Source organism: Antechinus flavipes, chromosome 1 (genome assembly GCF_016432865.1).
Source record: "Antechinus flavipes isolate AdamAnt ecotype Samford, QLD, Australia chromosome 1, AdamAnt_v2, whole genome shotgun sequence".
NCBI classification, from domain to species: Eukaryota; Metazoa; Chordata; class Mammalia; order Dasyuromorphia; family Dasyuridae; genus Antechinus; species Antechinus flavipes.
Genome location: NC_067398.1, coordinates 506,456,832 through 506,483,483, shown reverse-complemented (window position 1 = coordinate 506,483,483; position 26,652 = coordinate 506,456,832). Strand labels below are relative to the sequence as shown.

At 33.8% G+C, this 26,652-nt stretch overlaps 1 protein-coding gene across 6 annotated transcripts in view; it reads right to left on the bottom strand.

Moving 5' to 3' along the window:
* Positions 1-26,652, bottom strand: part of PTPRM (protein tyrosine phosphatase receptor type M) — a 966,854-nt gene that overhangs the window by 703,470 nt on the left and 236,732 nt on the right. For all 6 annotated transcript variants that reach the window (XM_051970436.1, XM_051970437.1, XM_051970431.1 and 3 more), the window contains exon 2: positions 8,987-9,106. In XM_051970436.1, the coding sequence (XP_051826396.1) occupies positions 8,987-9,106 (120 nt within the window). The remainder of the gene's footprint in view (positions 1-8,986; positions 9,107-26,652) is intronic.

Below are 26,652 nucleotides of genomic sequence, written 5' to 3'. Positions count from 1 at the left end.
TGAAATTAAAACTGGTAAATAAGAAGCAAAAGGTCAGTTTGGAAAGTTGAACAACATTCAAAAGAAAACCGAAGAATTTATTAAAAATATAATTATAATAAAAGAAAAAGAATAAAAAAGGAAACAAAAAATTAAAAAACAATGTAAGGGGAAGATGGTTTGAAAAAAGCAATCAAGTAGCAGCCATGTTGAAATGTGTGGAGATAATCTCAGGTTATACCACACTTTCAAGAAAATTTGAAGAAACAAAAAAGGTCAAGTACCATATTTTAGTAAACAATGCAGACAAATTTACCAGAACTATTGGAAACAGAAGATAAACTGAAGATAAACAAAATACACTGAAAACCATTAAAAAGGAAACAAATTCATTTCATGCAGGACTGAAGACATGAAATGAAATAAGGGAAAGTTCTCCATATATATTTTTTTTAAAACCTCTTTGTCCTCAGTAACCTGTTTTGGTGATCATTTTTGTCTCAGTCTTTTTATAAATACATATTATTTGTTCTCATTTGAACCTCACAATAACCTTAGGAAGTAGGGCTATTATTTTTTTCATTTTACTATAGAGGAAACTGAAGCAAAGATTATATTACCGGTCTGGGTTCACAGAGCTAGTAACGGAGATCAAATTTTAAGTCACACCTTTCTTATCTGAGAGTGATACAGCCCTCTATTGTATTACTTAGTTGCCTGAACATTTAGAATTCTTATGCTTCACAAAATTATCTGTCATTTATTCCATCTAATGATTTACTCTTCTGTTTGGCTTCTCTTCAAGATATATGGCTTCACTTTTCACCTATCTTTTAAGTTGAAAACCATGCAGAGAAATGTACTTTCATATGATGCAATCTATGAAATAATTCTCTAAAATTCATTTTGTATATTTAGTATACAGTAAAGAAATGATGTTCGCTATCCAAATAGTGAACAGCTGGATTATACTACTTTGTTATACTTTCAGTTTCCAATCAACTTGAACTGGAATGGCAAACAAATTCATCATAAAACATCTGTTTGTTACTTAGAATAAGCTATTCAAATAGAAGATATATATCATAGGAGCTTACATTCTTTTTCTTACTTGTGGCTAAGTATTAAGAATCAACATACACAGATATGACTGCCTTGAACTTTAATAGCTATTGTGGATCAAAATACATATTATGATTTTATATTTCTATTAAATCATTCACTGATGAACACTGGCTGGAATTAGGAATACTACATATGTTAAAATTTTTCTATTAAACTCAACATACTTGTTTTAGTCTCACATTAAAATGTTGCCACATTTAGCACTTTCAGGTTAAAGTCAAGAATTCCTTCCACAAACCACTGATGTGAAATGTTTTCTTCATCATTAGCTTAAGTTGTTTTCCTAAAATTTGTAGCTTAGAAACTGCTGATGGTCTACAACTTTAGACCAAATTTTTTTAAATGTAACTCATAATTCACTGTTTAAAGCTAACTAGAAACTAATTAACATCCTCATGAAGGTAGTTTGAGAATGAATGAAATGGGTAAAAAGTATGTTAAGTGTTTATGTTACATCTGGATGTCAGGTACCAATCTCCTTAGGGACGAGACAGATGAGGCAAGTAAGGAAAATAAAATCTCTACTTTGCATACTCTTATGCTGAAAAAAGTCAAGAATCAGTAAAATGATGTTGCAGCAAACCTTTCTATAAATGACCTCTTAGATGTCATTCAGGGTCAACTATGCAAACAATTCTGTTTTGAAATACTAATTATACTCAGCCAAAGGGTTAGGCTGAGAGATCAACTCACATCCCACTGCCTCCTAAAAATCACCATAAACCAGAATGTAAATAGTAGTCTTCTTTTTTTTTTTTTTTAATTTTATTTTATTTAATAATAACTTTGTATTGACAGAATCCATGCCAGGATAATTTTTACACGACATTATCCCTTGCAATCACTTATGTTTCGTTTTTTCCCCTCCCTCCCTCCTCCCCCCCCCCAGGATGGCAAGCAGTCCTATATATGTTAAATATGTTGCAGTATATCCTAGATACAATACATATTTGCAGAACCGAACAGTTCTCTTGTTGCACAGGGAGAATTGGATTCAGAAGGTAAAAATAACTCGGGAAGAAAATCAAAAATGCAAATAGTTCACATTCATTTCCCAGTATTCCTTCTTTGGGTGTAGCTGTTTCTGTCCATCATTTCTCCAATGAAACTCAGTTAAGTCTCTTTGTCAGAGAAATCCACTTCCATCAGAATACATCCTCATACAATATCGTTGTCGAAGTGTATAATGATCTCCTGGTTCTGCTCATCTCACTTAGCATCAGTCCATGTAGATCTCTCCAAGCCTCTCTGTATTCATCCTGCTGGTCATTCCTTACAGAACAATTATATTCCATAACATTCATATACCACAATTTACCCAGCCATTCTCCAATTGATGGGCATCCATTCATTTTCCAGTTTCTAGCCACTACAAACAGGGCTGCTACAAACATTTTGGCACATACAGGTCCCCTTCCCTTTTTTAGTATCTCTTTGGGGTATAAGCCCAATAGAAACACTGCTGGATCAAAGGGTATGCACAGTTTGATAACTTTTTGGGCATAATTCCAGATCGCTCTCCAGAATGGCTGGATTCGTTCACAACTCCACCAACAATGCATCAGTGTCCCCGTTTTCCCGCATCCCCTCCAACATTCATCATTATTTTTTCCCTGTCATCTTAGCCAATCTGACAGGTGTGTAGTGATATCTCAGAGTTGTCTTAATTTGCATTTCTCTGATCAATAGTGATTTGGAACACTCTTTCATGTGAGTGGTAATAGTTTCAATTTCTTCATCTGAAAATTGTCTGTTCATATCCTTTGACCATTTATCAATTGGAGAATGGCTTGATTTTTTATAAATTTGAGTCAGTTCTCTATATATTTTGGAAATGAGGCCTTTATCAGAACCTTTAATTGTAAAGATGTTTTCCCAGTTTGTTACTTCCCTACTAATCTTGTTTGCATTCGTTCTGTTTGTACAAAGGCTTTTTAATTTGATATAATCAAAATTTTCTATTTTGTGATTGGTAATGGTCTCTAGTTCATCTTTGGTCACAAATTTCTTTCTCCTCCACAAGTCTGAGAGATAAACTATCCTATGTTCCTCTAATTTATTTATAATCTCGTTCTTTATGCCTAGGTCATGGACCCATTTTGATCTTATCTTGGTATGTGGTGTTAAGTGTGGGTCCTTGCCTAATTTCTGCCATACTGATTTCCAGTTATCCCAGCAGTTTTTATCAAATAATGAAATCTTATCCCAAAATTTAGAATCTTTGGGTTTGTCAAACACTAGAGTAGTCTTCTTAATGTGGGAAAAGCATTAACATATTGATGCATGTACCTGATGAAAGAACTTTAATTATCTTAGCTATTAATCCATCATCTTTTCCAAACATGAAACTTGCACCAAATATGTTTGCCATTTTTCTATATTGCAGGCCATCAAAATAAACATGCAAATGTCCATTCTATCCCCATGTCCCATTCTCTTGGCCCTAAATAAGTTGCAGCCACTACCCAAAGATGGTCTTTTTATAAGAGACAATAGATTTTCCAAGCCTAGTAACCATTTACTACAACTGTTGTTATTCCCAGGATACATAAAGAAAAGTAGACATATATTATAGAGTGACAGTGGCATAGAGTAGAAAGTGACATATATTATAAAAGGTTTTAAAAAATCTATCTTTTAGATCCACTAACTGAATTAGATTTTCATGATGCAATCACCAACATTTCTTATTTCCCCACAATACCTCCATCCATCCCTACATTACAATCACTTAGAAACAGTACTACTTGAAAGAGGAAGATAAAATGTCAGTTTTATGAGAGGTAAATGGCCATAACCATCAACTACTAAGTATATTGTTCACACTAGAGCTAAATTTGACATGCTATGGATTTTCCTTGCATAATTTCTCCTTCAGTACAAAACAAAATCATTTATTTCTTATATTTGGGATAGGATTTTTATTGAACAATATCTTAAGTAAATATATGATATTTTCAAAACTGGAATAATTAAGCTTAAAAAAGACTAAAATGTGGGAAGTTAGTGATATAATAAAACATTTTGTCTATGTTCAATCCTATGGATCTATTTATTTTAGATTAAATTTTTAAATTCATTGTAATGAAGATTAAACATGAGGTAGTGTGCTATTAGACACAGGAAGCATTAGACTACAGCAGTAGCTGTAAGTGTAATGTTATCCCTAGAATTCTTCATCAAGGAATTGTACTCCTAGTGAGCATTCTCATTCTTAGAGTATAAAGTAAGGAAATTTTCCCTTAGGCAAGAGAAAAAGCTACTAGCAATCCACTTCAACAGGCTACCCACTTATAAAGGGAATGAATAATCAGCTTTGGCACATTTCCATTAACTGAAAAGTTACTGTTCACAGAACTAGCTGAGAAAAAAAAATCTACCAATAGCATAAATAGCAGTTTAAAATAGGATTTTTTAAATGGCATGTAGTATTTATGCAACCCTAAATATGTATTTCCAGAATATAACGTAACAGCTTCACAGTAGTTATCAAGTCAGCTTGCACATAGCTCCAGACTGTATTTAACTTTTTAAAAGTGCAGTTAAAAATAGCTTTGCTAATGCAGACAGAGAAAAAATATCCTACCCATTAAAATGCTGTTATTACAAAAATTTAAACTAAGTTGAGAAACTAAAAATTAAAACTTAAATTACGCTTACTGCTTTGATGTTTAAATGTATCTTGTCACACAAATAAAAATAATAGATAATTACTCAGCGGTGCCTCAAACTTTTGGTATGAAACAAAAGATGACAGTTTTTCAACTCCCAGAGCAAGAACCCTGTGGGACACTTTTTTTCTCCCAACTAAACTCTTCTTTTCTAAGGGGCATTTTTTGAGACTGTAGAAGGAACCAATGTCACTTCCCAAAGAAATGGTAAAAATAAGAATGACTTAAGGAATAGTTTATAGCTTACATTTAAATTTTAACACAAAAAATTTAAGTCACATCTCTACTTAAGGTAGAATTGGACAATATGTCAAGTGATCTCAATTCAAGTTTTTATGCTAGAGGAAACCTAAATTCCTAATGCACAGCAGCCAGACTTCTAAAGGCAAACATAAGATAGTATTGACCAGTTCTATTAGACATTTATAACAATAATGACAACTTCTCAATCTATTTAATGCTATGAATTGATATAATGATAAAATGAAGGATATAAGGCTCTATCCTCATAAGAATTTTATGAGGTCATGCTGTGCAAACATCCCCATTTTACAGATGTTGAGAAGAAATTTAATGATCTACTTAAGATCCCTTGGGCTAACAAGTGTGAGTACCATGGAACTTCAAGCAGGCTTTACCTGCTGCACAGTAATGATTTCATACATCTGTGATTGACCATCATTTTTCCATAAAAGTTGTTCTTCTTTCCTGTCAAGTCCACCAGTCTGCCATTTACTTTCCATAGGAAATCCCAGCTCTCATTTTACCAAGAAAATGAAGTCCATCTAATGCAAGTAAATCCTAGATTTTACTTGTCTAAAAGTTTTAGTATATTTAGTCATCTCCTTCTTCCCTTTTGAGATTTCAAAAGAAATATCCTCCCTCGCTCAATCAAAAATGCATTCACCTGGGATCCTAAATCCCATCTCTTCAAATCTTCTCTAAATAATTACTCCCTCTTTTATAGAAATATCTTTGATCTCCCCCTCTCTTCACATTCCTTCCCTTCTGTCTACAAACATACTGAGATATACCCAATTTTCAACATCATATAAAACAAAACAAAAATCCTACCTTAATCCCTTCACCATCAAACTTCAAAAAATCAGTATATGGAAATTAAATTACACATCATGATTACACACTCACTCTTTGATTTCTCACAATCTGACTTCAATCTCTACCACTTTATTGAAAATACCCCTTCCCATAATTCTTATTGGTAAGTCCAATAGTCTTTTGTTTAGCATGTATTAACCTTGATATTCTGTAGAATGTTAATACTGCAAATATATATACACATACTGAGAGATATACATGCATATATATATACATGTGTGTATACGTGTGTGTGTGTGTGTGTGTGTGTGTGTGTGTGTGTATAGTCTTCAGATTATCCCTTGCTTTTTGATACGCTCTCTTCTATTAACTCATATGGTTAACCATCTACTTCTTTGGCCATTCTTTTTTCTGTTGATATTGTTGGTTTAATATCCTTATCTTACCTCAAAGTTCTGTCCATGGCCTTTATCTTTTCCAACATTCGCTCACTTAGTAACCTTACTAATCTCCATAACTTCACTTATTATCTCTACGTAGATGAGTCAAATTAATAGCTCCACTTCATTTATTAAGAGTTTCAATCATGAATTTCCAACTGCTTCTTAGACATCTCCACATATTTCTCTAAGAATTGCTTTCTGACTTGAAATTTCTTTCATTATATACTCTTAATCAGTGGCCACATCCTACTAATAGCGCTACAATCTCCCGCAACACTCCCAATTCTTTCCATTTATATTATAACATTAGTTGAAGCTCTCATATCTTTGTAGAGGGTCACAGTCAGTGGGGGGACTCTGGGTGAGGAATAAGACCCTTCAGTCCAGAGGAAACCTGCTGACAGTGTCTGGTTCAGCTCCCCATCTCCCCTAAGGACTCTCAACCTTCCTGACAAGTCAGTGACAACCTGTGTGGAGATTGAGGCAGAGTGATACCAGGTAGAAGAATGATACTAGGTGGCAAACCACATACAATGGCAAGTTGTTTATGTGGTCCCACGTGCTCAGTGTTGTTTTTGTTACATTATAAAAAGGGGAAAGTCCTTGAAATAAACAGACTCCATTTTCCCACCATCCTCGGAAGTCCCACCTCATCACTTCTCCACTAGGAAGGTACATTTAATCACCCCAACTTGGGGGCTCTAGAAAGCAACAATTATGTTTTGTCACCCCAACTTGGGGGCTCTAGAAACCAGGACACAACATATCTTCAAGTCTAGAATGTAGTTTTTCCATTATCTCTCTTTCCTCTCCAATCCATCTTTCACAAGGTCATCCACTGTAACACAAGCCATCACAAGTTGTCCTGACTGTTTTTCTAATCACTAGACTTTGATGACTCTGGAAAAGAAAGTAAAGTTGACCACCTTGTGCAACTCTGCTTCATTTCAATTCATGCACAAGTCAAGATACCATTTCATGATATCATTGGTCCTCTTCAAAGATTAAGGATGGACATGTTGAGGAAGTAATTGTTCTATTGCATTGCTTTGATGCTACTGTTCTATTCAGAGCCATTATTAGATACCAACTCTCTATTCAAAAAATGAATTCCCAATCCTTGCTTTCTAAAACTTGATTCCAATATACTTTCAATCTTCTTTCACAATACCCTCTTTCATATACTCCAAATTCTAGTCAAACTGTACTATTCTCTGTCTCCTAGTCTCATCCTGCTCTATTTCATCTCATTTATTTCTAATTCCATACATGTTTGGAAAGGTTCTTTCCCTTCATTTAAGTCTTTTAAAGTTCCATTCCTTTTCCATGATCTAATTCATATGGTACCTCCTTTGCTGATTCCTAAAGCCAAAATGATGTCTTCTATGCCATATGACCCATAGAGCTTAGCCAGGACCTCTCATTCTCCTTTATTTTACTTGCCATTGTATCAAAATTATAAATCTAAAGATGCCTTTCCTTTGTATTATAAATTCTTTAGTTCAGTGTTTGTTGAATTGACCTTTTAAAGTAGGCAATTCCATCATTAGCTTTTTCTCTTCTATTTCCCATTTCAATAGGATTTACTCCAAATATTTCAATAACCATCTCCATGTAAGTGATTCCCAAATCTATTATTTCCTTTTCTATCTTTTCTCATATGCTGGAATCTATGTCTCTAAGTATTTACAGAACATTTCCTCTTAAATATTTCAACAATACTGCAAAATTGCAGCAACAGTACTACAAAAAAAATCAAATTTTAATAATCTATCTCAAACCTGTTCTTTGCTCTAGTTTCCTTATTTCTAACAATGGTACCAATCTAATCACTCATACTTTGTTTCTTCCTCCTCTTTCCCTCACTTCTCATATGTAACCCCTTTTTATCTCTACAATCTCTCTTATACAAGTCCTCCAAATGTTTCCCCCTCACTATCACTGCCTTCCCCCACATTTACATTACCACCTATCTCTGGATTACTGAAATAGCCTCCTAACAAGTATCACGTCCCACCAATATTCTTTTATTCTCAAATTTACCCTTTGTATTACTATCAGATGAATATGTCTCTTCTATAGTTCAAATCATGTCCCAATGCTCAAAATAAGAGAAAAATAAAAATCAATTAATGTTTCAAAAAAGAATAAAAACCAAAATTGAAAAAAGAGTCACTACCAAAAGAATGACACTGATAGCCAAATTTACCTATTATTGTTTATTTTTGTTGTGCTTTGCAAAGATTTCATCTTATTTTCCTTCAGAATATCCTCATGACTAACATCCCCATTTCACAAACATAAGAAAGAAAATTTAAACCATATCTACAAAGTACTATATTTCTTGCCACTCCATTCAGTATGGTATCTATTCTTATTGAAACTGATACCAACATTGCTCCTTTAGATACTGTTGTGCCTTTGCCAACTTAGTCTCTTTCCTATAAGAAGTGCTACTTCAAAGATAATGGGATTAATACTCAACTAGGAAGGATAAGAGATATTAAATTACAATAAATCCAATGTTATGAAAAGGAACTATGCTCTAATTTATTTTCATCAGCTGACCAATCCTCTACATCCATATCTCTCATCTATTTCCCCAAATTGTCATTCATTCAACAAATATCTATATTAAATAGATGTTGAGCAGAAATTGAAATCTAACCCTCTTATTATGAAATAGAAACCCCACAATTTATAACAAACCTGATGGCATCCAAGGATCAGATGGTTTAGTCAAGGTGTTCACCCATTCCCAATCAAAGTCGTCGTCCTTACCCTGGCTGTATCCACATGTAGTAAATGGCTCATCAAATGAGCAACCACCTGAAAATTAAAAATAAAAAAAAACATTAAAAGACAGAAAACAGACTCTGCCCAAAATAAAGAGAGGGAATTATGGGTTCCTAAATCACCAACTTGATACTAAGCTGAATTTGCTTTGGTCTCTGGTCACAAATTATGGGCTTCAACACTTTTACACCTGTGATTAAAAAAAAAAATCAGCTGTAAATTTGCTCCTATCCCCTTAAAATGTTTCTTCATGAAGAGAAGATTGTATGGGAATGTGCCAATTGCAATTAAGACCTTTTTAAGCAGATGTAAAACTGGCATTTCCCCAGGTTTACAGAACTGGGAAACAACCATGATGTTGAATTTATAAACTGACATTGTTCCCGTAAATTTTCTAAGATGTTTAAATGTAAGAAAATGATTGCAGTTTGTCCAAACCAAATTAAATAACTCGGGAAAATGATAGCAGCAGGTATGTCACGGGCAGTGTAGAGCAATAATGTAGGGTAATATGTTGGTTCATTGCAACAAATTGACCCATATTTGTATTCTGAGAAACATCTTTTGGAAAATGATCCTCAATCTGTTACTGAAACAACTTTCAAATCAAATATCCAAGGACCTGATATTACAATATTACAATAATAAATTATCATAAACTTATAAATACAACTACTTAATATACTATAGGTGGAAGTCATTTTATGAGGAAGAGTAAAAATAAGGTAAAAATGTGCTTAAGTCTATCTCTGAATATATGACTATATCTAAAAGGCAAGGAGAATTTTTAAAAAAACACTAGTGCATATACAACCTTCAGATAGTTCAGCTTCCCTACAACTGTTCACATTTATGAGGTCCAATCTTTGATTTTCATATCTTCATAACTACATTCATATCTATGCTAATATGAATAGGACCTATAATTTTGAGGGGGAAGGGGAACTCACGCTTACAAGGCAGATTACCATCTCTCTTTAATAGAGATTCTTAACCCTTTCTGTGTCATGAATCTTTCTGGCAATCTAGTACAGTCTGTGGATGCCTCCTTAGAGTAATGCTTTAATTGCATAAAATAAAACACATGAAATTACAAAGGAAACCAATTATACTGAAATGATTAAAAATATTTTAGAACATATTTATGGAATTCCTATTAAGAAGGTTTGGTCTATGACTGGCAGTGCTATATAGTAGATTCATGGAAATTAAGCAATTGACCATGATCTCACAACTAAGAAATGGGTATTACTTGAAACAAGGCCTTTCTAACCTGAGTTGATAGGATGGTGTAGTGGAAAGAGAACTGGAATATGGAATTGAAAGACTAAATTCTAATCTGACCTCTGACCCTTACTATTTGTTTGACTAATAGGCAGGTCAGTTATTGTCTATATATTTATTTCCTTATCTGCAAAATGAAAGGGTTGTGCTACATAATTTCTAAGGTGCCTCCAAGGTCTAGAATTATGATCTTATAATCCTGACAATAAGGTGATAAATTATGTTGAAACTTAGTTTTTTTTTTAATGTGGAAAACAGTATTATTATAAATAGTCCTACTTAGTACCATTAAGCAATTCAGTAATATTCTAAGAACAAAAGATTATCCACTATATTGTGTTGCCTCTCATGTGTTCTAGTTAGGATTATTAAAGATTCAGTGAGCTAAGCCTAAATGACCACAATGGGAACACTACCCACATAACATGTACATAATATAACATGTATTACCTATTGTGTTTGACTGCTTTAATGATCTGGTCATAAAATAAAATACTAGCTTAAATTTTTTCAAATTTCAAATATCACATGGATAGCTTTATGTTAACAGCAATATTGTTTTAAGAACAACAGTGAATGTCATTTTAATTATTATAAATATCCACATTAACAACAAAAGATATATGAAGGAAGACACTATCTGTATCCAGATAAAGAACTGAAAAATAGAAATATGCATAAAATGATTTTATATACACACACATATATACATATTATAAACACACACACACACACACACACACACACACACGTATTTCTATCTAACAGTAGCCATCTCTAGAGTGAGGGCAGGGGAGTGGAAGAAAAAAAAAGAAAAAAAAGGGGAAAAAAACTTTATTATATATTTAAAAGGAATCTCAAGTTGTCCCTAACAGAATAACAGTTGCATGTGCAATCACCTTTTTAAATATACTATTTCATGAAAATGCTTGCTTTAGTCCATAAAGTAAAAATAAGGTAAAAATGTGCTTAAGTCTATCTCTGAATATATGACTATATCTAAAAGGCAAGGAGAATTTTTAAAAAAACACTAGTGCATATACAATCTTCAGATAGTTCAGCTTCCCTACAACTGATTTATGAGGTCCAATCTTTGATTTTCATATCTTCATAACTACATTCATATCTATGCTAATATGAATAGGACCTATAATTTTGGGGGGGAAGGGGAACTCACGCTTACAAGGCAGATTACCATCTGTCTTTAATAGAGATTCTTAACCCTTTCTGTGTCATGAATCTTTCTGGAAATCTAGTACAGTCTGTGGATGCCTCCTTAGAGTAATGCTTTAATTGCATAAAATAAAACACATGAAATTACAAAGGAAACTAATTATACTGAAATGATTAAAAATATTTTAGAACATATTTATGGAATTCCTATTAAGAAGGTTTGGTCTATGACTGGCAGTGTTATATAGTAGATTCATGGAAATTAAGCAATTGACCATGATCTCACAACTAAGAAATGGGTATTACTTGAAACAAGGCCTTTCTAACCTGAGTTGATAGGATGGTGTAGTGGAAAGAGAACTGGAATATGGAATCGAAAGACTAAATTCTAATCTGACCTCTGACCCTTACTATTTGTTTGACTAATAGGCAGGTCAGTTATTGTCTATATACCTATTTCCTTATCTGCAAAATGAAAGGGTTGTGCTACATAATTTCTAAGGTGCCTCCAAGGTCTAGAATTATGATCTTATAATCCTGACAATAAGGTGATAAATTATGTTGAAACTTAGTTTTTTTTTTAATGTGGAAAACAGTATTATTATAAATAGTCCTACTTAGTACCATTAAGCAATTCAGTAATATTCTAAGAACAACAGATTATCCACTATATTGTGTTGCCTCTCATGTGTTCTAGTTAGGATTATTAAAGATTCAGTGAGCTAAGCCTAAATGACCACAATGGGAACACTACCCACATAACATGTACATAACATAACATGTATTACCTATTGTGTTTGACTGCTTTAATGATCTGGTCATAAAATAAAATACTAGCTTAAATTTTTTCAAATTTCAAATATCACATGGATAGCTTTATGTTAACAGCAATATTGTTTTAAGAACAACAGTTAATGTCATTTTAATTATTATAAATATCCACATTAACAACAAAAGATATATGAAGGAAGACACTATCTGTATCCAGATAAAGAACTGAAAAATAGAAATATGCATAAAATGATTTTATATACACACACATATATACCTATTATAAACACACACACACACACACACACACACACACACACACACACACACACAAGTATTTCTATCTAAAAGTAGCCATCTCTAGAGTGAGGGCAGGGGAGTGGAAGAAAAAAAAAAGAAAAAAAGGGGAAAAAAACTTTATTATATATTTAAAGGGAATCTCAAGTTGTCCCCAATAACAGTTGCATGTGCAATCACCTTTTTAAATATACTATTTCATGAAAATGCTTGCTTTAGTCCATAAATTAAAAATAAAATCTTTTTTTTTAAATAAAAAGCTATAAACAGGATTATGGGATCTTAGAGTTGAAAGAAACTTATAATTATCTACTTCCTTGTTGATGTAGGCCTTCCCTGTTGCCTCTATAATATCCCAACTAGAATGTTATTCCACCTCTGCTTGAATATTTTTAGGGATGGGGAGGTCACTATTTTATGAAACAATCTATTCCAATGCTGTACACCTGCAAGCGTTAGCAATTCTCTCCCTACTTCTAGAGTAGGTCAAAATCTTCCTTTTAAAATTCTACTCTCAGATCCCATTCTACCAGTTGTAAATATATAAGTTGATTTCTTTCAAATAACAAACTTCCAAGAAAAATAAAAATATAGCTGTAAAATGATAGCCAATTAAAAATAACTATCTGTCTATGAATTCTCTGTTTCAAAGCTACACATTCCTTCTTCCTCTTATGGAGTCTCACCAAGCCTGTTTCACTCCTGTATGTAGGTACTCTAATTTTTCAATGTAACTATTAAAACATGGCCCCCAAAGCAAATCGAACTATTTCAGAAAGCATGTGTTCAGCGCAGAGTATAGTCAGACAAAAGGAAGCAAAAGTATGCCCGAAAAAGAAGCAAATAGGCTCTCAAGTAAGAGAGTATGAGTTCAAATTTGATTTCCAATGGTTACTACATTAGACAAATCACTTAAATTAAATAAAATGAAAGGATCAACTCAGAAAAAGCCTTTCAGCTTTAGATTTATCCCATGGGCTTCTAATTGTCATTGATCTCTATTCTACAATTCTTTTTGGAAGAGCATAAGATAGTTGGTTTAAATGACTTGCCTAGGATCACAAAGCTGGCAGATGTTAATTGTCTAAGGTTGGATTTGAACTCATATCCTCTTGACTTCAGGGCTAATACTGGGCCATCTAGCTGTCCCTATTCTACAACTTTTAATGCAATCTGAAATTGCTTTACCTTTTTTTTTTTTTAAATAAAAAGCTATAAACAGGATTATGGGATCTTAGAGTTGAAAGAAACTTATAATTATCTACTTCCTTGTTGATGTAGGCCTTCCCTGTTGCCTCTATAATATCCCAACTAGAATGTTATTCCACCTCTGCTTGAATATTTTTAGGGATGGGGAGGTCACTATTTTATGAAACAATCTATTCCAATGCTGTACACCTGCAAGCGTTAGCAATTCTCTCCCTACTTCTAGAGTAGGTCAAAATCTTCCTTTTAAAATTCTACTCTCAGATCCCATTCTACCAGTTGTAAATATATAAGTTGATTTCTTTCAAATAACAAACTTCCAAGAAAAATAAAAATATAGCTGTAAAATGATAGCCAATTAAAAATAACTATCTGTCTATGAATTCTCTGTTTCAAAGCTACACATTCCTTCTTCCTCTTATGGAGTCTCACCAAGCCTGTTTCACTCCTGTATGTAGGTACTCTAATTTTTCAATGTAACTATTAAAACATGGCCCCCAAAGCAAATCGAACTATTTCAGAAAGCATGTGTTCAGCGCAGAGTATAGTCAGACAAAAGGAAGCAAAAGTATGCCAGAAAAAGAAGCAAATTGGCTCTCAAGTAAGAGGCTATGAGTTCAAATTTGATTTCCAATGGTTACTACATTAGACAAATCACTTAAATTAAATAAAATGAAAGGATCAACTCAGAAAAAGCCTTTCTGCTTTAGATTTATCCCATGGGCTTCTAATTGTCATTGATCTCTATTCTACAATTCTTTTTGGAAGAGCATAAGATAGTTGGTTTAAATGACTTGCCTAGGATCACAAAGCTGGCAGATGTTAATTGTCTAAGGTTGGATTTGAACTCATATCCTCTTGACTTCAGGGCTAATACTGGGCCATCTAGCTGTCCCTATTCTACAACTTTTAATGCAATCTGAAATTGCTTTACCTTTTTTTTTTTTTAAATAAAAAGCTATAAACAGGATTATGGGATCTTAGAGTTGAAAGAAACTTATAATTATCTACTTCCTTGTTGATGTAGGCCTTCCCTGTTGCCTCTATAATATCCCAACTAGAATGTTATTCCACCTCTGCTTGAATATTTTTAGGGATGGGGAGGTCACTATTTTATGAAACAATCTATTCCAATGCTGTACACCTGCAAGCGTTAGCAATTCTCTCCCTACTTCTAGAGTAGGTCAAAATCTTCCTTTTAAAATTCTACTCTCAGATCCCATTCTACCAGTTGTAAATATATAAGTTGATTTCTTTCAAATAACAAACTTCCAAGAAAAATAAAAATATAGCTGTAAAATGATAGCCAATTAAAAATAACTATCTGTCTATGAATTCTCTGTTTCAAAGCTACACATTCCTTCTTCCTCTTATGGAGTCTCACCAAGCCTGTTTCACTCCTGTATGTAGGTACTCTAATTTTTCAATGTAACTATTAAAACATGGCCCCCAAAGCAAATCGAACTATTTCAGAAAGCATGTGTTCAGCGCAGAGTATAGTCAGACAAAAGGAAGCAAAAGTATGCCAGAAAAAGAAGCAAATTGGCTCTCAAGTAAGAGGCTATGAGTTCAAATTTGATTTCCAATGGTTACTACATTAGACAAATCACTTAAATTAAATAAAATGAAAGGATCAACTCAGAAAAAGCCTTTCAGCTTTAGATTTATCCCATGGGCTTCTAATTGTCATTGATCTCTATTCTACAATTCTTTTTGGAAGAGCATAAGATAGTTGGTTTAAATGACTTGCCTAGGATCACAAAGCTGGCAGATGTTAATTGTCTAAGGCTGGATTTGAACTCATATCCTCTTGACTCCAGGGCTAATACTGGGCCATCTAGCTGTCCCTATTCTACAACTTTTAATGCAATCTGAAATTGCTTTACCTTTTTTTTTTTTTAAATAAAAAGCTATAAACAGGATTATGGGATCTTAGAGTTGAAAGAAACTTATAATTATCTACTTCCTTGTTGATGTAGGCCTTCCCTGTTGCCTCTATAATATCCCAACTAGAATGTTATTCCACCTCTGCTTGAATATTTTTAGGGATGGGGAGGTCACTATTTTATGAAACAATCTATTCCAATGCTGTACACCTGCAAGCGTTAGCAATTCTCTCCCTACTTCTAGAGTAGGTCAAAATCTTCCTTTTAAAATTCTACTCTCAGATCCCATTCTACCAGTTGTAAATATATAAGTTGATTTCTTTCAAATAACAAACTTCCAAGAAAAATAAAAATATAGCTGTAAAATGATAGCCAATTAAAAATAACTATCTGTCTATGAATTCTCTGTTTCAAAGCTACACATTCCTTCTTCCTCTTATGGAGTCTCACCAAGCCTGTTTCACTCCTGTATGTAGGTACTCTAATTTTTCAATGTAACTATTAAAACATGGCCCCCAAAGCAAATCGAACTATTTCAGAAAGCATGTGTTCAGCGCAGAGTATAGTCAGACAAAAGGAAGCAAAAGTATGCCAGAAAAAGAAGCAAATAGGCTCTCAAGTAAGAGGCTATGAGTTCAAATTTGATTTCCAATGGTTACTACATTAGACAAATCACTTAAATTAAATAAAATGAAAGGATCAACTCAGAAAAAGCCTTTCTGCTTTAGATTTATCCCATGGGCTTCTAATTGTCATTGATCTCTATTCTACAATTCTTTTTGGAAGAGCATAAGATAGTTGGTTTAAATGACTTGCCTAGGATCACAAAGCTGGCAGATGTTAATTGTCTAAGGTTGGATTTGAACTCATATCCTCTTGACTTCAGGGCTAATACTGGGCCATCTAGCTGTCCCTATTCTACAACTTTTAATGCAATCTGAAATTGCTTTACCTTTTTTTTTTTTTTTTAAGCAATTGTATGACACATCAAATCCATAATGAACATATGGTCAACTAAAAATCTGAACTGTGTCATCTTTCTGGTTTATAAAAATCTTTCAGAATCCTCATTATAGCTCTGCATACTTCCCAACTTTGTGCCATCCACAGATTTGATAAGCTCGCCTTTGTTTTCTGAATCTTTGACAAAAATATTAACTGGGACAAAAGCAAGCAATTTCATACTGTTTTAAATTGTGTTCCGTAACTTGGCAGCTTTGTCTTTTTCATTAGCTCAAGGCATGTCAATGAAATTAATACCACTGGACACTAGTAGTCTGTTACACTTTCAATAGTACTATTCTCAATTAAACATCCCACTGGGAACTGAAAACTCATTAAAGAAGATATACCACTAAATTCAATATTTCACCCTGACAACCTGAGGCAATTTATTTCTCCCTCTCACTCAAAGTCTAACAAGTAAAGATGCTAAGTTTGTTTACAGCAGATAAAATTCAACCTTTTTTTTCCATTTATTACTGGTGAACATGTTAGAAAAGGTATCAAAACATTTACTAAAAAAACACTTGTTCTAGTGTTTGCATAATATGATTTCTATGAAGAAAGTATCTTTACTGTTTCAGGTATAAGCCAAAACAGAAGTGGTTCACTCAGAATGTTCAACAAGGAGATTATTCCCATGGACATAGGGCAGCAAGGACTTCTATGATGGAAGCAGATATCACTTTTATAGAATTCCCTTAGTGCAAGAAAAAGTCACAGGGAAGCAGAGATGAACTTGAGGGTTGCAAAAGACTTGATTTACAAAATAACTGCTGCTGACAAAAATATGCAAAAATAAAAATGCAGTAGCATGCATGGGCTGACAGGGAAGTCAGAAAGACTAAGGAAGTTCAAGTACAATTCTCCCATTACACAAAGGTAATTTTATCACTTGAAAAGGAACATAAAAAGCATAAGATGGTTCTTTCTAGACTCAAGTCTGACTACAAAGTTGCTGGAAAAAAAGGAAGAATCTATGAATTTCATATTGCTCTAGGATATTTTCCTCCCTGTACAGACTACTTCTCCAAGTTGCCTTCAACTAACAGATCAGGAATGGGGAAGAAAGCAAAAGATGACTTAGTATTTGAAGAAAAAAAAATTACGAGGTAACTATTAAAGTCTTTATAGCACTGAAATAGCCAAATAAGAATATATGTGTATATATATATATATATATATATATATATATACATACATATACATATATATATATACATACATATACATATATATACACATATGTGTGTGTGTGTGTATTCTGGTGAAGCCTATGAATGGACCCCTTTTCAGGATGCTTTTTAATACTTAAAACAAATAGTATTAGAAAAAAATCAAATATACTGAAATGTAATTATCCAAATTTTTAAAAGTTTTCATTTTCAATGAAGATTTTTAATTTTTGTATTTTAACTTTATTGATCCCAGTAAAGAACCCCTGAATTAAGGATCTGTGTGAATGATGCTAAAATGTTCAAGAGAGTGTATCTCAAGAGAAAATATGATGAATAAGTAGGTTCTTCCAGCAAATACTGCATAATGCAAGGAGAAACTGGGTAGCAAGCAAAACATGATGAGACATTAGAACGGATCATTCATAAGGCACAGATTCTTTTACATTATTTCTTTCATTATTATTTATTGCATTAGCTTAATGAGATAGTATGCATGGATAGGATCCAGCAAAGAATGGAACAGGGTTTTGCTTAAATCTTTTTCTCACCTACCTGCTCACCCAATGTACTATAGAAAATACTTCTTTAAAACCAGAAATGAAATTCATAAATAACAGAGGATTGCTTCTATTTGAGTATGATGTTATTTTATCAAGATATATTTAACCAAGATGCAGACAATATTATACAAAATACTGTCAAAAATTAGGAAGAGAATTATTAACATAATTGTTTAGAGAGTGGGGGAAAATAACAAGTCTTGTGCAAAGCAAAATTCAGGATTATCTAAGTCTTTTTACACATTGTTCCCCTCAACATAATCTATGGTCCAACCAAATCAGTCTTCTTAATATTAGTTACACACAGCACAGAATTTCTCATCTCTGTGCTTTTGCACTATAATACATAGAATTCTTTTCCTCCTTATCTATATATCTTAAACTTTTAGGCTTTCTTCAGGCCTCTGCCATTCCTTTAAGAAGCCTTTCCTACCAATCTCTGTTGCCAGTACATTCTTCTTTTAAGGTTAGCTTTCATCTATTTGGAAGAGAGGCCTATCTGCTGCTTTTGACACTACTGACTACCCTCTCCTACTGGTTATTTTCTCTTCTATGGGTTTTCATGATACTATTCTTTTTTTAATTTCATTTTTATTTAATTATTTTAAATATTTTTATTTTTCCTAGTTTCATGTAAAACGATATATTTTTATATTTGGTTTTTTTAAAATTTTGAGCTTCAGATTCTTTCTCTTTCTCCCCACATCTCCTTATGAGAAGACATATGTGAAGTTGTACAAAACATTTCCATCAAAGTCATGATGTGAAAGAAAACATAGATCTCCTCTCGCCCTTGACAAAAAAACCCTTAAGAAAAAATAGAAAGTTAAAAAAAGTATAAAACCTTTCCTTCTTAGTCTCCTTTGTGGGTTCAACATGCACATATCATTCTCCCTAATTTTATTTCTCCCCAATGTTCTGTTCTCAGTTCCCATCTTTTCCCTCTATATTCTCTCAGAAATTTCATCAGCTTTTCTGAATTTAACTATCAGCTCTATTCAGATGATTCTCAGAATTTCATATTAAGCTCTAGTCTTTCTTTCAAGCTTCAATCTTAGACCATCAATTTCTTAGTGGACATTTCAAAGTGGATGTCCCAGAGATATCTAAAACTCAACATGATTAAAGCCAAATTCATTCTTTCCTCCTCTAAAATTTTCCATATTTCTTTTGAAAGCACCACTATCTTTTCAGTCTTTTTTATGATCTCAGCATTATCTTCCAGTCTTCTCTCTTCCTTAACCCAATCCATTGTAAGAATAATTTTTGTCTCTACGATATCTATGATACCCAATTCTTTTCTTAAATGCAGATCAAACCATATGATTTCAATTCAACCCACTCCAATGGCTTGCTGAAACCTCTAAGAGTAAATATAAACTCCTCTGTTTTGCTTTTCATGCCTTATAATATCAGATCCCAATCCATTTTACTCACCTCACTGGAAATTATTCCCTTTCCCAATCTCTATCATCTAGTCAAATTGGCCTTATTTTTTTCCTGCATTCATGGCTTTCCATTTCCTATTTCTGGGCCTTTACATAATTTTCCCCTAAGCCTAGAATGAACTGATCCGTCACCTCTCATAAATTCTCTCCTCCATTAACATGAAGTTGATCCATCATTTTTCATAAGAAGACTTTTTGCCCTTCCTTTCAACTGCCAATGCCCTCCCCATACTAAATTGCTTTAAAGTTAATTACTTTGTGTGTGAGTGTATATATTTACGAACTTAATATTTATGTTGTATATATTTCATTTGTACTTATCCTGATTCTTACTAGACAAAAGGCATTCTATAAGCAGGGAATGTTCAACCTTTGGGCATTTGTACACTCAGTGCTGGGCACATAAAAGCTACATAATAAACTCCTATTGACTGATAGACCAATGCTTCCATAGATTTAATTTTCACATCTATGTTGATGATTATCAAATCTGCCTATCCTGTCCCAACCTATCTGCTGATATTCAGTCTCACATCTCCAATTGTTTTTTAGACATTTTGAAGTAGATGTCTAATAGACATCTTAAACTTCCTATGTCCAAAACCAAACTCACTATCTTTCCACCTGAATTCTTACCCTCTCCCCCTATGTCCTAACTTTCTATTTTGGTTGAGTAACACCATTCTCTCAATCCCTCAGGATCCCAACCCAGGAGTCATTCTAGACTCTTCACAATCTCTTACTCCCCATGTTCAATCTGATATCAAGCAAGACCTATTGATTCCACTTTTCCAACATCTTTCAATTACTCTTCTCCTCTACTCTGGCACTGTCAGCACTCTAATGCAGAACCTCATCATCTCATGCTTGTCCTCTCTCTAATCTCCTTGTTGCAATCGATCCATCATTCAGCCAACCAAAGTGATTTTCCTCACGTATTGGTCCAAACATTGTCGTCCTTTTAAAAAGAATCTCTTGTGGCTCTCGATTGCCTCTAGGACTAAATATAAAATCTCCCATTTGGTATTCAAAGCTCTTCCCTTTGTAATCCCTTTTCAGTCTTCTTACACATTAATCCCCATCACATAATCTCCAATCCAGTGATGCTGACTTCCTTGCTCTTCCACAAAGAAGATGCTTCTCTTCTTTGTTCCAGGTATTTACTCTGTCTATCCTCCATAAGGGAATGTAATCCCTCCTCATCTTCATCTATTTCATCCCTTACCTTCATTTAAGTGCCAACTAAAATCCCATTTTTTTTTACAGGAAAACTTCCCCAACCCCTCTTAAATTCACGTGCTTTCCTTCTGTTAGTGATGCTTTATTTATCTCATATATGTCTTGTTTGTACAGATTGGTTTGCTTGTTGTTTTCCCTTATTACATTGTGAGTTCCTTAAGAGTAAGACTCTATGTTCTGCTTCATATTACATCCTCAATACTTAGACTAATATCTGACATATTTTGTTCAATCATGTCTGAATTTGAACTCATGAAGCTAAGTCTTTCTAATTCTAAGCCCAGCACTCTAACCATTAAGAAACCTGCATAGTTACTTAATAAATGTTTATTGATTCACTGGAAAATAATTATTCAACTAGTCATATAGTGAGACCTCTATTTGTCTTATCTCAAGATTGTATAGTCCACCCCCTCATTTTATAGAGGAGGAAATGAGCCAAGGAGATATAGTGACTTCCTTCAGCTTTTTGCAGTTTTGACTAACTTGTGCGTGCTATCAGTCCTACTTCCTTGTTATAGGCAGAGACTTTTTAAAGTAATTTTATAAAAATAAAATACATCACTGCCTATGAGGCTTTTCTGGAATTTTTTTTTATCTGCTCTATATACGAAGTGACCTCATTTAAGACAATCTTCACCAAATGCAATAGGGGATTAAATGGGTCATTTTTTATATAAAGCAAGATCAAGAAATAGTATTGAAACCCCCCCTCCCAAGAATTAGTGGCACATGTTCCACTTTTTAAAAATATATGAAGTTTAGGGACTCTTCTTTTGTGACAACTTTAAATTGTGTATGCAGACTGGTTATCAACTTAGTAATTCAAAGAAGGCTTCAAAAGAAACCTAAAAGAAAGAGGAAATTGTTTGAACTGTCCAAAGAAATTCTCCTCAACATAGCTACTGCCTTTATTTTCTAAATCAAAGTGACATATACATTTAATTGCTTACCACAACAATAAAAGTATATAATGCCTGTTAAACTCTGAATACTTCAGTGATGTTTAATGAATCAGACACTGAGCATTATTGAAATCCTCTTATATGTAATTTAATCTAGCAAAGCAGTTTTCACACATTACACAGACATTAAAATGTCTGAAGCTATGCTCTATTTAAAAAGTGGTATTTGCAGAAGGATATATTTCATATAAATTAAAGAAAATAGGTTGCCTTTTTCTCAGAGTTTCTGTCCCTTATTGTGCATATACTGCATGCTTCATTCCATAGCAATTCACTGACTCCAAATTAAAAAGAAGGGGGAAAAGGAATGAATAGCATCCAAATAATGTCTTCTTTTTTCTTGATCTTATATTCTTTATTTATTTTTAGGAAAAAGTAATTGGTCATCCTTCTACTCCTCAAATATTATAAAGCTACCAAGATCTGCACCCAAATATTTAAAAAAAAAATCTTGGGAGCCAGGAATGGTTGGGGACATGTTTGTAATTCTGATACTGAGAAGGTTGAGATGGGTGGATTATGTGAGGTTCTTAGTGGATTAGGAGTTCTGAGGTAGCCAATCAGGTATTTAGACTGTCGATCACCAATATGGCAACTTCCTAAAGTGGGAGAGTGAAAAAATGGAGGAAAGGACAAGGCTGCCAAAGCAGGTCAAGTCCTAGCTCAAACAAAGCAGACAAAAGCTTCTGTATTAATCAGCAGTGGAACTGACCCCATGAATATCCATCCACTGAACCTCCACCCTGAGATAGGGAAACTCAATCTTCATAAATTAATGAATGAATAAAAACCTTGGGAATTAAAGAATTCTATGCATTGAGTCATAAATACAATCGTACTCACCAAATAGCAGTGATAATTCATAATCATAGACTCTCAGAACTGAAAAAAAATGGCTAAAGATTATAGGATCATAGGTTTAGAACTATGTCATCTTATCTAACTAATGAAGAAAACTTTTTTTCATAGATATGGATAGAAAACTTCCTTCTGTCTTCTGTTCCTTTCCATACTGTTCCACAGTAGCATTACCTTTTTTCTCTTATTACTAATAGCATTTCTTTGCAAGAAGCATGTCTGGAGTTATGGCTACATTTTTTGGTTCACAGAAGAGATTTTTCTCCTTGAAATTGTCATTGATGTTCATTGAACATATCAAATGCATTAGAAGCTGAAGCTCTAACATACTAAGCTATAAGACAGACTGATTGTATGAGATCACAAAATCTGCAAAAATTAGGCTATTTAAAGTCAAAATTAATTAAGTCACAATATTATAATTGTCTTAGCCTCCTTAAAAACATCCTCAACTTCATATATAATCTATTCTTCAACTCAAAACAGGAATTAAATACTTCAATAAATTAGTTTTATCATCTCCCACTAATGATAAAGGTCGATCTATTCCAGTTTCATTAACAATACAGACTTCTTGGGTCTCTGGGGTGCCCTATAACTTTCAGTGCAGAGACTGAACAACTGCTTCTCCTATATGTTATAATGCGGGTCTTTAGGCCAAAAAAGGCTATTTTTTGCCTCATTTCTTCCTTATCTACTTTTAATCACTAGATGGGCATTCTTCATCAATCTAAGACCTGTTAAAGATCTTAGTTTAAAAAAGCCAAGATCTCGTACTACATCAAGGTCATTTCCAGTCATCCTGATTTATATTTTGCCACTGGACCCAAATGACTCCAGTAGAGACAGTGAGGCTGGTGATTCTGCTCAGCTTACCCTCACTTGAATCCAATTCACTTTTATATCATGGTATCACTTCCCTAATGTCCTGGTCATTTTCAAGAATAATGTACAAACAAGAGTCTACAGACGGCCACTGAAGTTCCTCCCAACATTCAAGTTTCATCATTCTGTGACTTCTAAATTTATCCATCTTTACTTTTGGGCTCTTTTTTGAATTCTAGACCCACATGCCCAAATGCTTAAATGACTTCTTCAACTGGACATTCCAAGTCCCTTAAATGCCCCTAGCATCCCCCTGGTCCATGTAATCAGAAATAAAGTTATTATTTCCTTTTTCCAAGAAGCTGTTCCTCTTCCTGATTTCTTTGTCAGTGGCACTACTGGACACTTAATTTTATCAAGATTTCAAAAATCTGCCTTTGACTTCTTATTCTCCTCCTTGTAAATGCCAATCAATTACCAAGAACCAGAGACCCCATCTAGTTCACTGTATCTAAATGGACCCTGACCATGTTTCAAATCCTGCTTCAAAGCCATCTACCAGGAAATCAAGGCTTCTGTGAACATCTCAAAACTGCCCTCTCACCTCTTGTTCTGGAAACTAATCAAATCAATACTGCTCTTGTTTGTGGAAAGAGTTGGAATCCAATGTCCCAATGGATCCATTCACAATGTCTTAAGTAGGAGAAGGAACATGAGATAAGACCTTGAAAGAAATTCTCTTTTAAGGAGATTTTAAGATGGAGGGAAATCAGGAAGTAGCCCACGCAAAGGAAGAATGGAGGAGGTGGAATATCACATATAAACACTAGTCTCTATGTAACACAATGTGAGGAGAATAACATGCAACAATCCTAGTATGTTGGAGTCAGATTACATATGCCTTTAAATGACCAAGTAAAAAAATGCATATTTTAACTTAGAGGCAATAGGGAACCACTGAAACATTTTAATCAAGGATGTAACACATCCAGACTTCACACTTGTGCTTTATGAATATTAGTTTTGTATCTGTGTAAAGTATGGTTTAGAGAAGGGGGGTACTTAAAACTTGAAGATTCATTTCAAAAGTCCATATTACAACAATTAAAATCTTGAACTAGAATTGTGCAAGTGGGGAAAAATGAAGTATTATCTAGGAAACTTGGGACATCAGGGAGGGGCCAAAGGAGAGAGGAAGAGAATGCAAGGGAGGAGCTTTTTTAAAGTTAAAGAAGATTATGGCAGGAGCTGACAAGTGGTCAGACAAGAGAGGGATGCTGGATAAAAAAGGCTGAAGCCTCCCACAGGATGGATACCTTCCAAGGTCTGGGCTTTCAGCAGCCTCAACCAAGGGCCCATCTTGGTAAAGAGAACAGACTATCCTTTCCACATCTACCCAAGCCTTTCTTTATGTGACAAGCTTTGAAAGAACTAACTTTGAGTTTATTGTCATGATTGAGGAAGATGATTTGGCTTAGTATTATCATTAGGGAGAATACCCCTCCCATCCTTTCCCCTTCAATGATTACCACAATCATTCACCATCAATTTTTTACTTGTTGCAAAAGTCTGAAATACCTTCAAAAAAGAAACAGAAAAAAAAACTATTTTATACTACAATAAAAGAAAAAAAACGCATACCTCAGTTTGAGGTAACTTTTTTGTACAAGTTTCAGTCAAAGATGATTAAATTAATTACTGTGGATTACTAATTTTCTTTTTGGGGAGAGGAGTTAAGTGAAAATAATAAAATAGCATTAGGTCCCAATTAGGGAGTGGGGAGAGTTGAGAAGGGTAGAACACAGAAAGGAATGCTAGGACAGAAGACTGACTTTGAAGACTTTATAATTTTACCTAGTCATGCCTCATTTACCATTAACTGTACATGGAAAATGGAAGTTATAAACCAAGGTATTTTTGTCATATAGTTGCCATGCAACAAAGAAATGAGCACAAAATCTACATGAAACAAATGTTGATTAACTGATAATAGTCGCTCTCAAGAAATGATAACACCCTTATTTTGGAGAAAACAGAGAAAACAATCGAAAGAGATAGGTTAAAAACACCTCTTCATTCTAAAAATGGCCACCCTTTTGCATCATGTGGAACAGGGACTGTTGCCATTGTGGTTACCAATAAATCACTTTGCTTCACCTGAGACAGCTTTCCCACCCACTATGACCAGATCACTATTTAGGGGCTGACAAAAGAAGCATTAAAAACTCCAACCAATATATGAGTAAATGAGGTATAATAGTCATTAAACTCTAGTTTAGAAGGAAGCACAAGCAATTTTTCAATCGCTATGTTTAAACTCTCCAAAATTGATGCGAAAATTCTTGCCTTGGGAGTAACCCAAGTTTCAGTCAATATCATCTTCTTCCTAGATGTGCTATAAATCTCAGAAAGGTGTTTATCATAGAATTGATGACATGACCTTAATAGGAGAAGGGCAAGATGTGGGACTGTTATTAATAACTCTCAATAAAGACACTCATTATATTTTTATGTATTACTGTCACTGGGATCTGGAACTCCAGGGAAAATCGAGCATTTAATTAGGCCAGAGGAAAAAGTTGCCTTGAAAAGTTTTATATTAACCAATAATACAGAAAAATCTTAATTCTTCAAAGAAATACTTTCTGCAAGACACCCCTCTCATTCTCCCACACATTATAAAATATTAAAAAGTTCTGATTCACAAAATAAATTAGGTAGTTATATTTTCATACTTTACGAATGTATTCCACACTAGAATTCCTGATCATAGTGGGTGGGGAAACTGTCTCAGGTAAAGCAAAGTGACTTATTGGTAATCACAGTGGTATCAGTCCCTGTACCACATGATGCAAGAGTGTGACCATTATTTTTAATGGTATTTTTA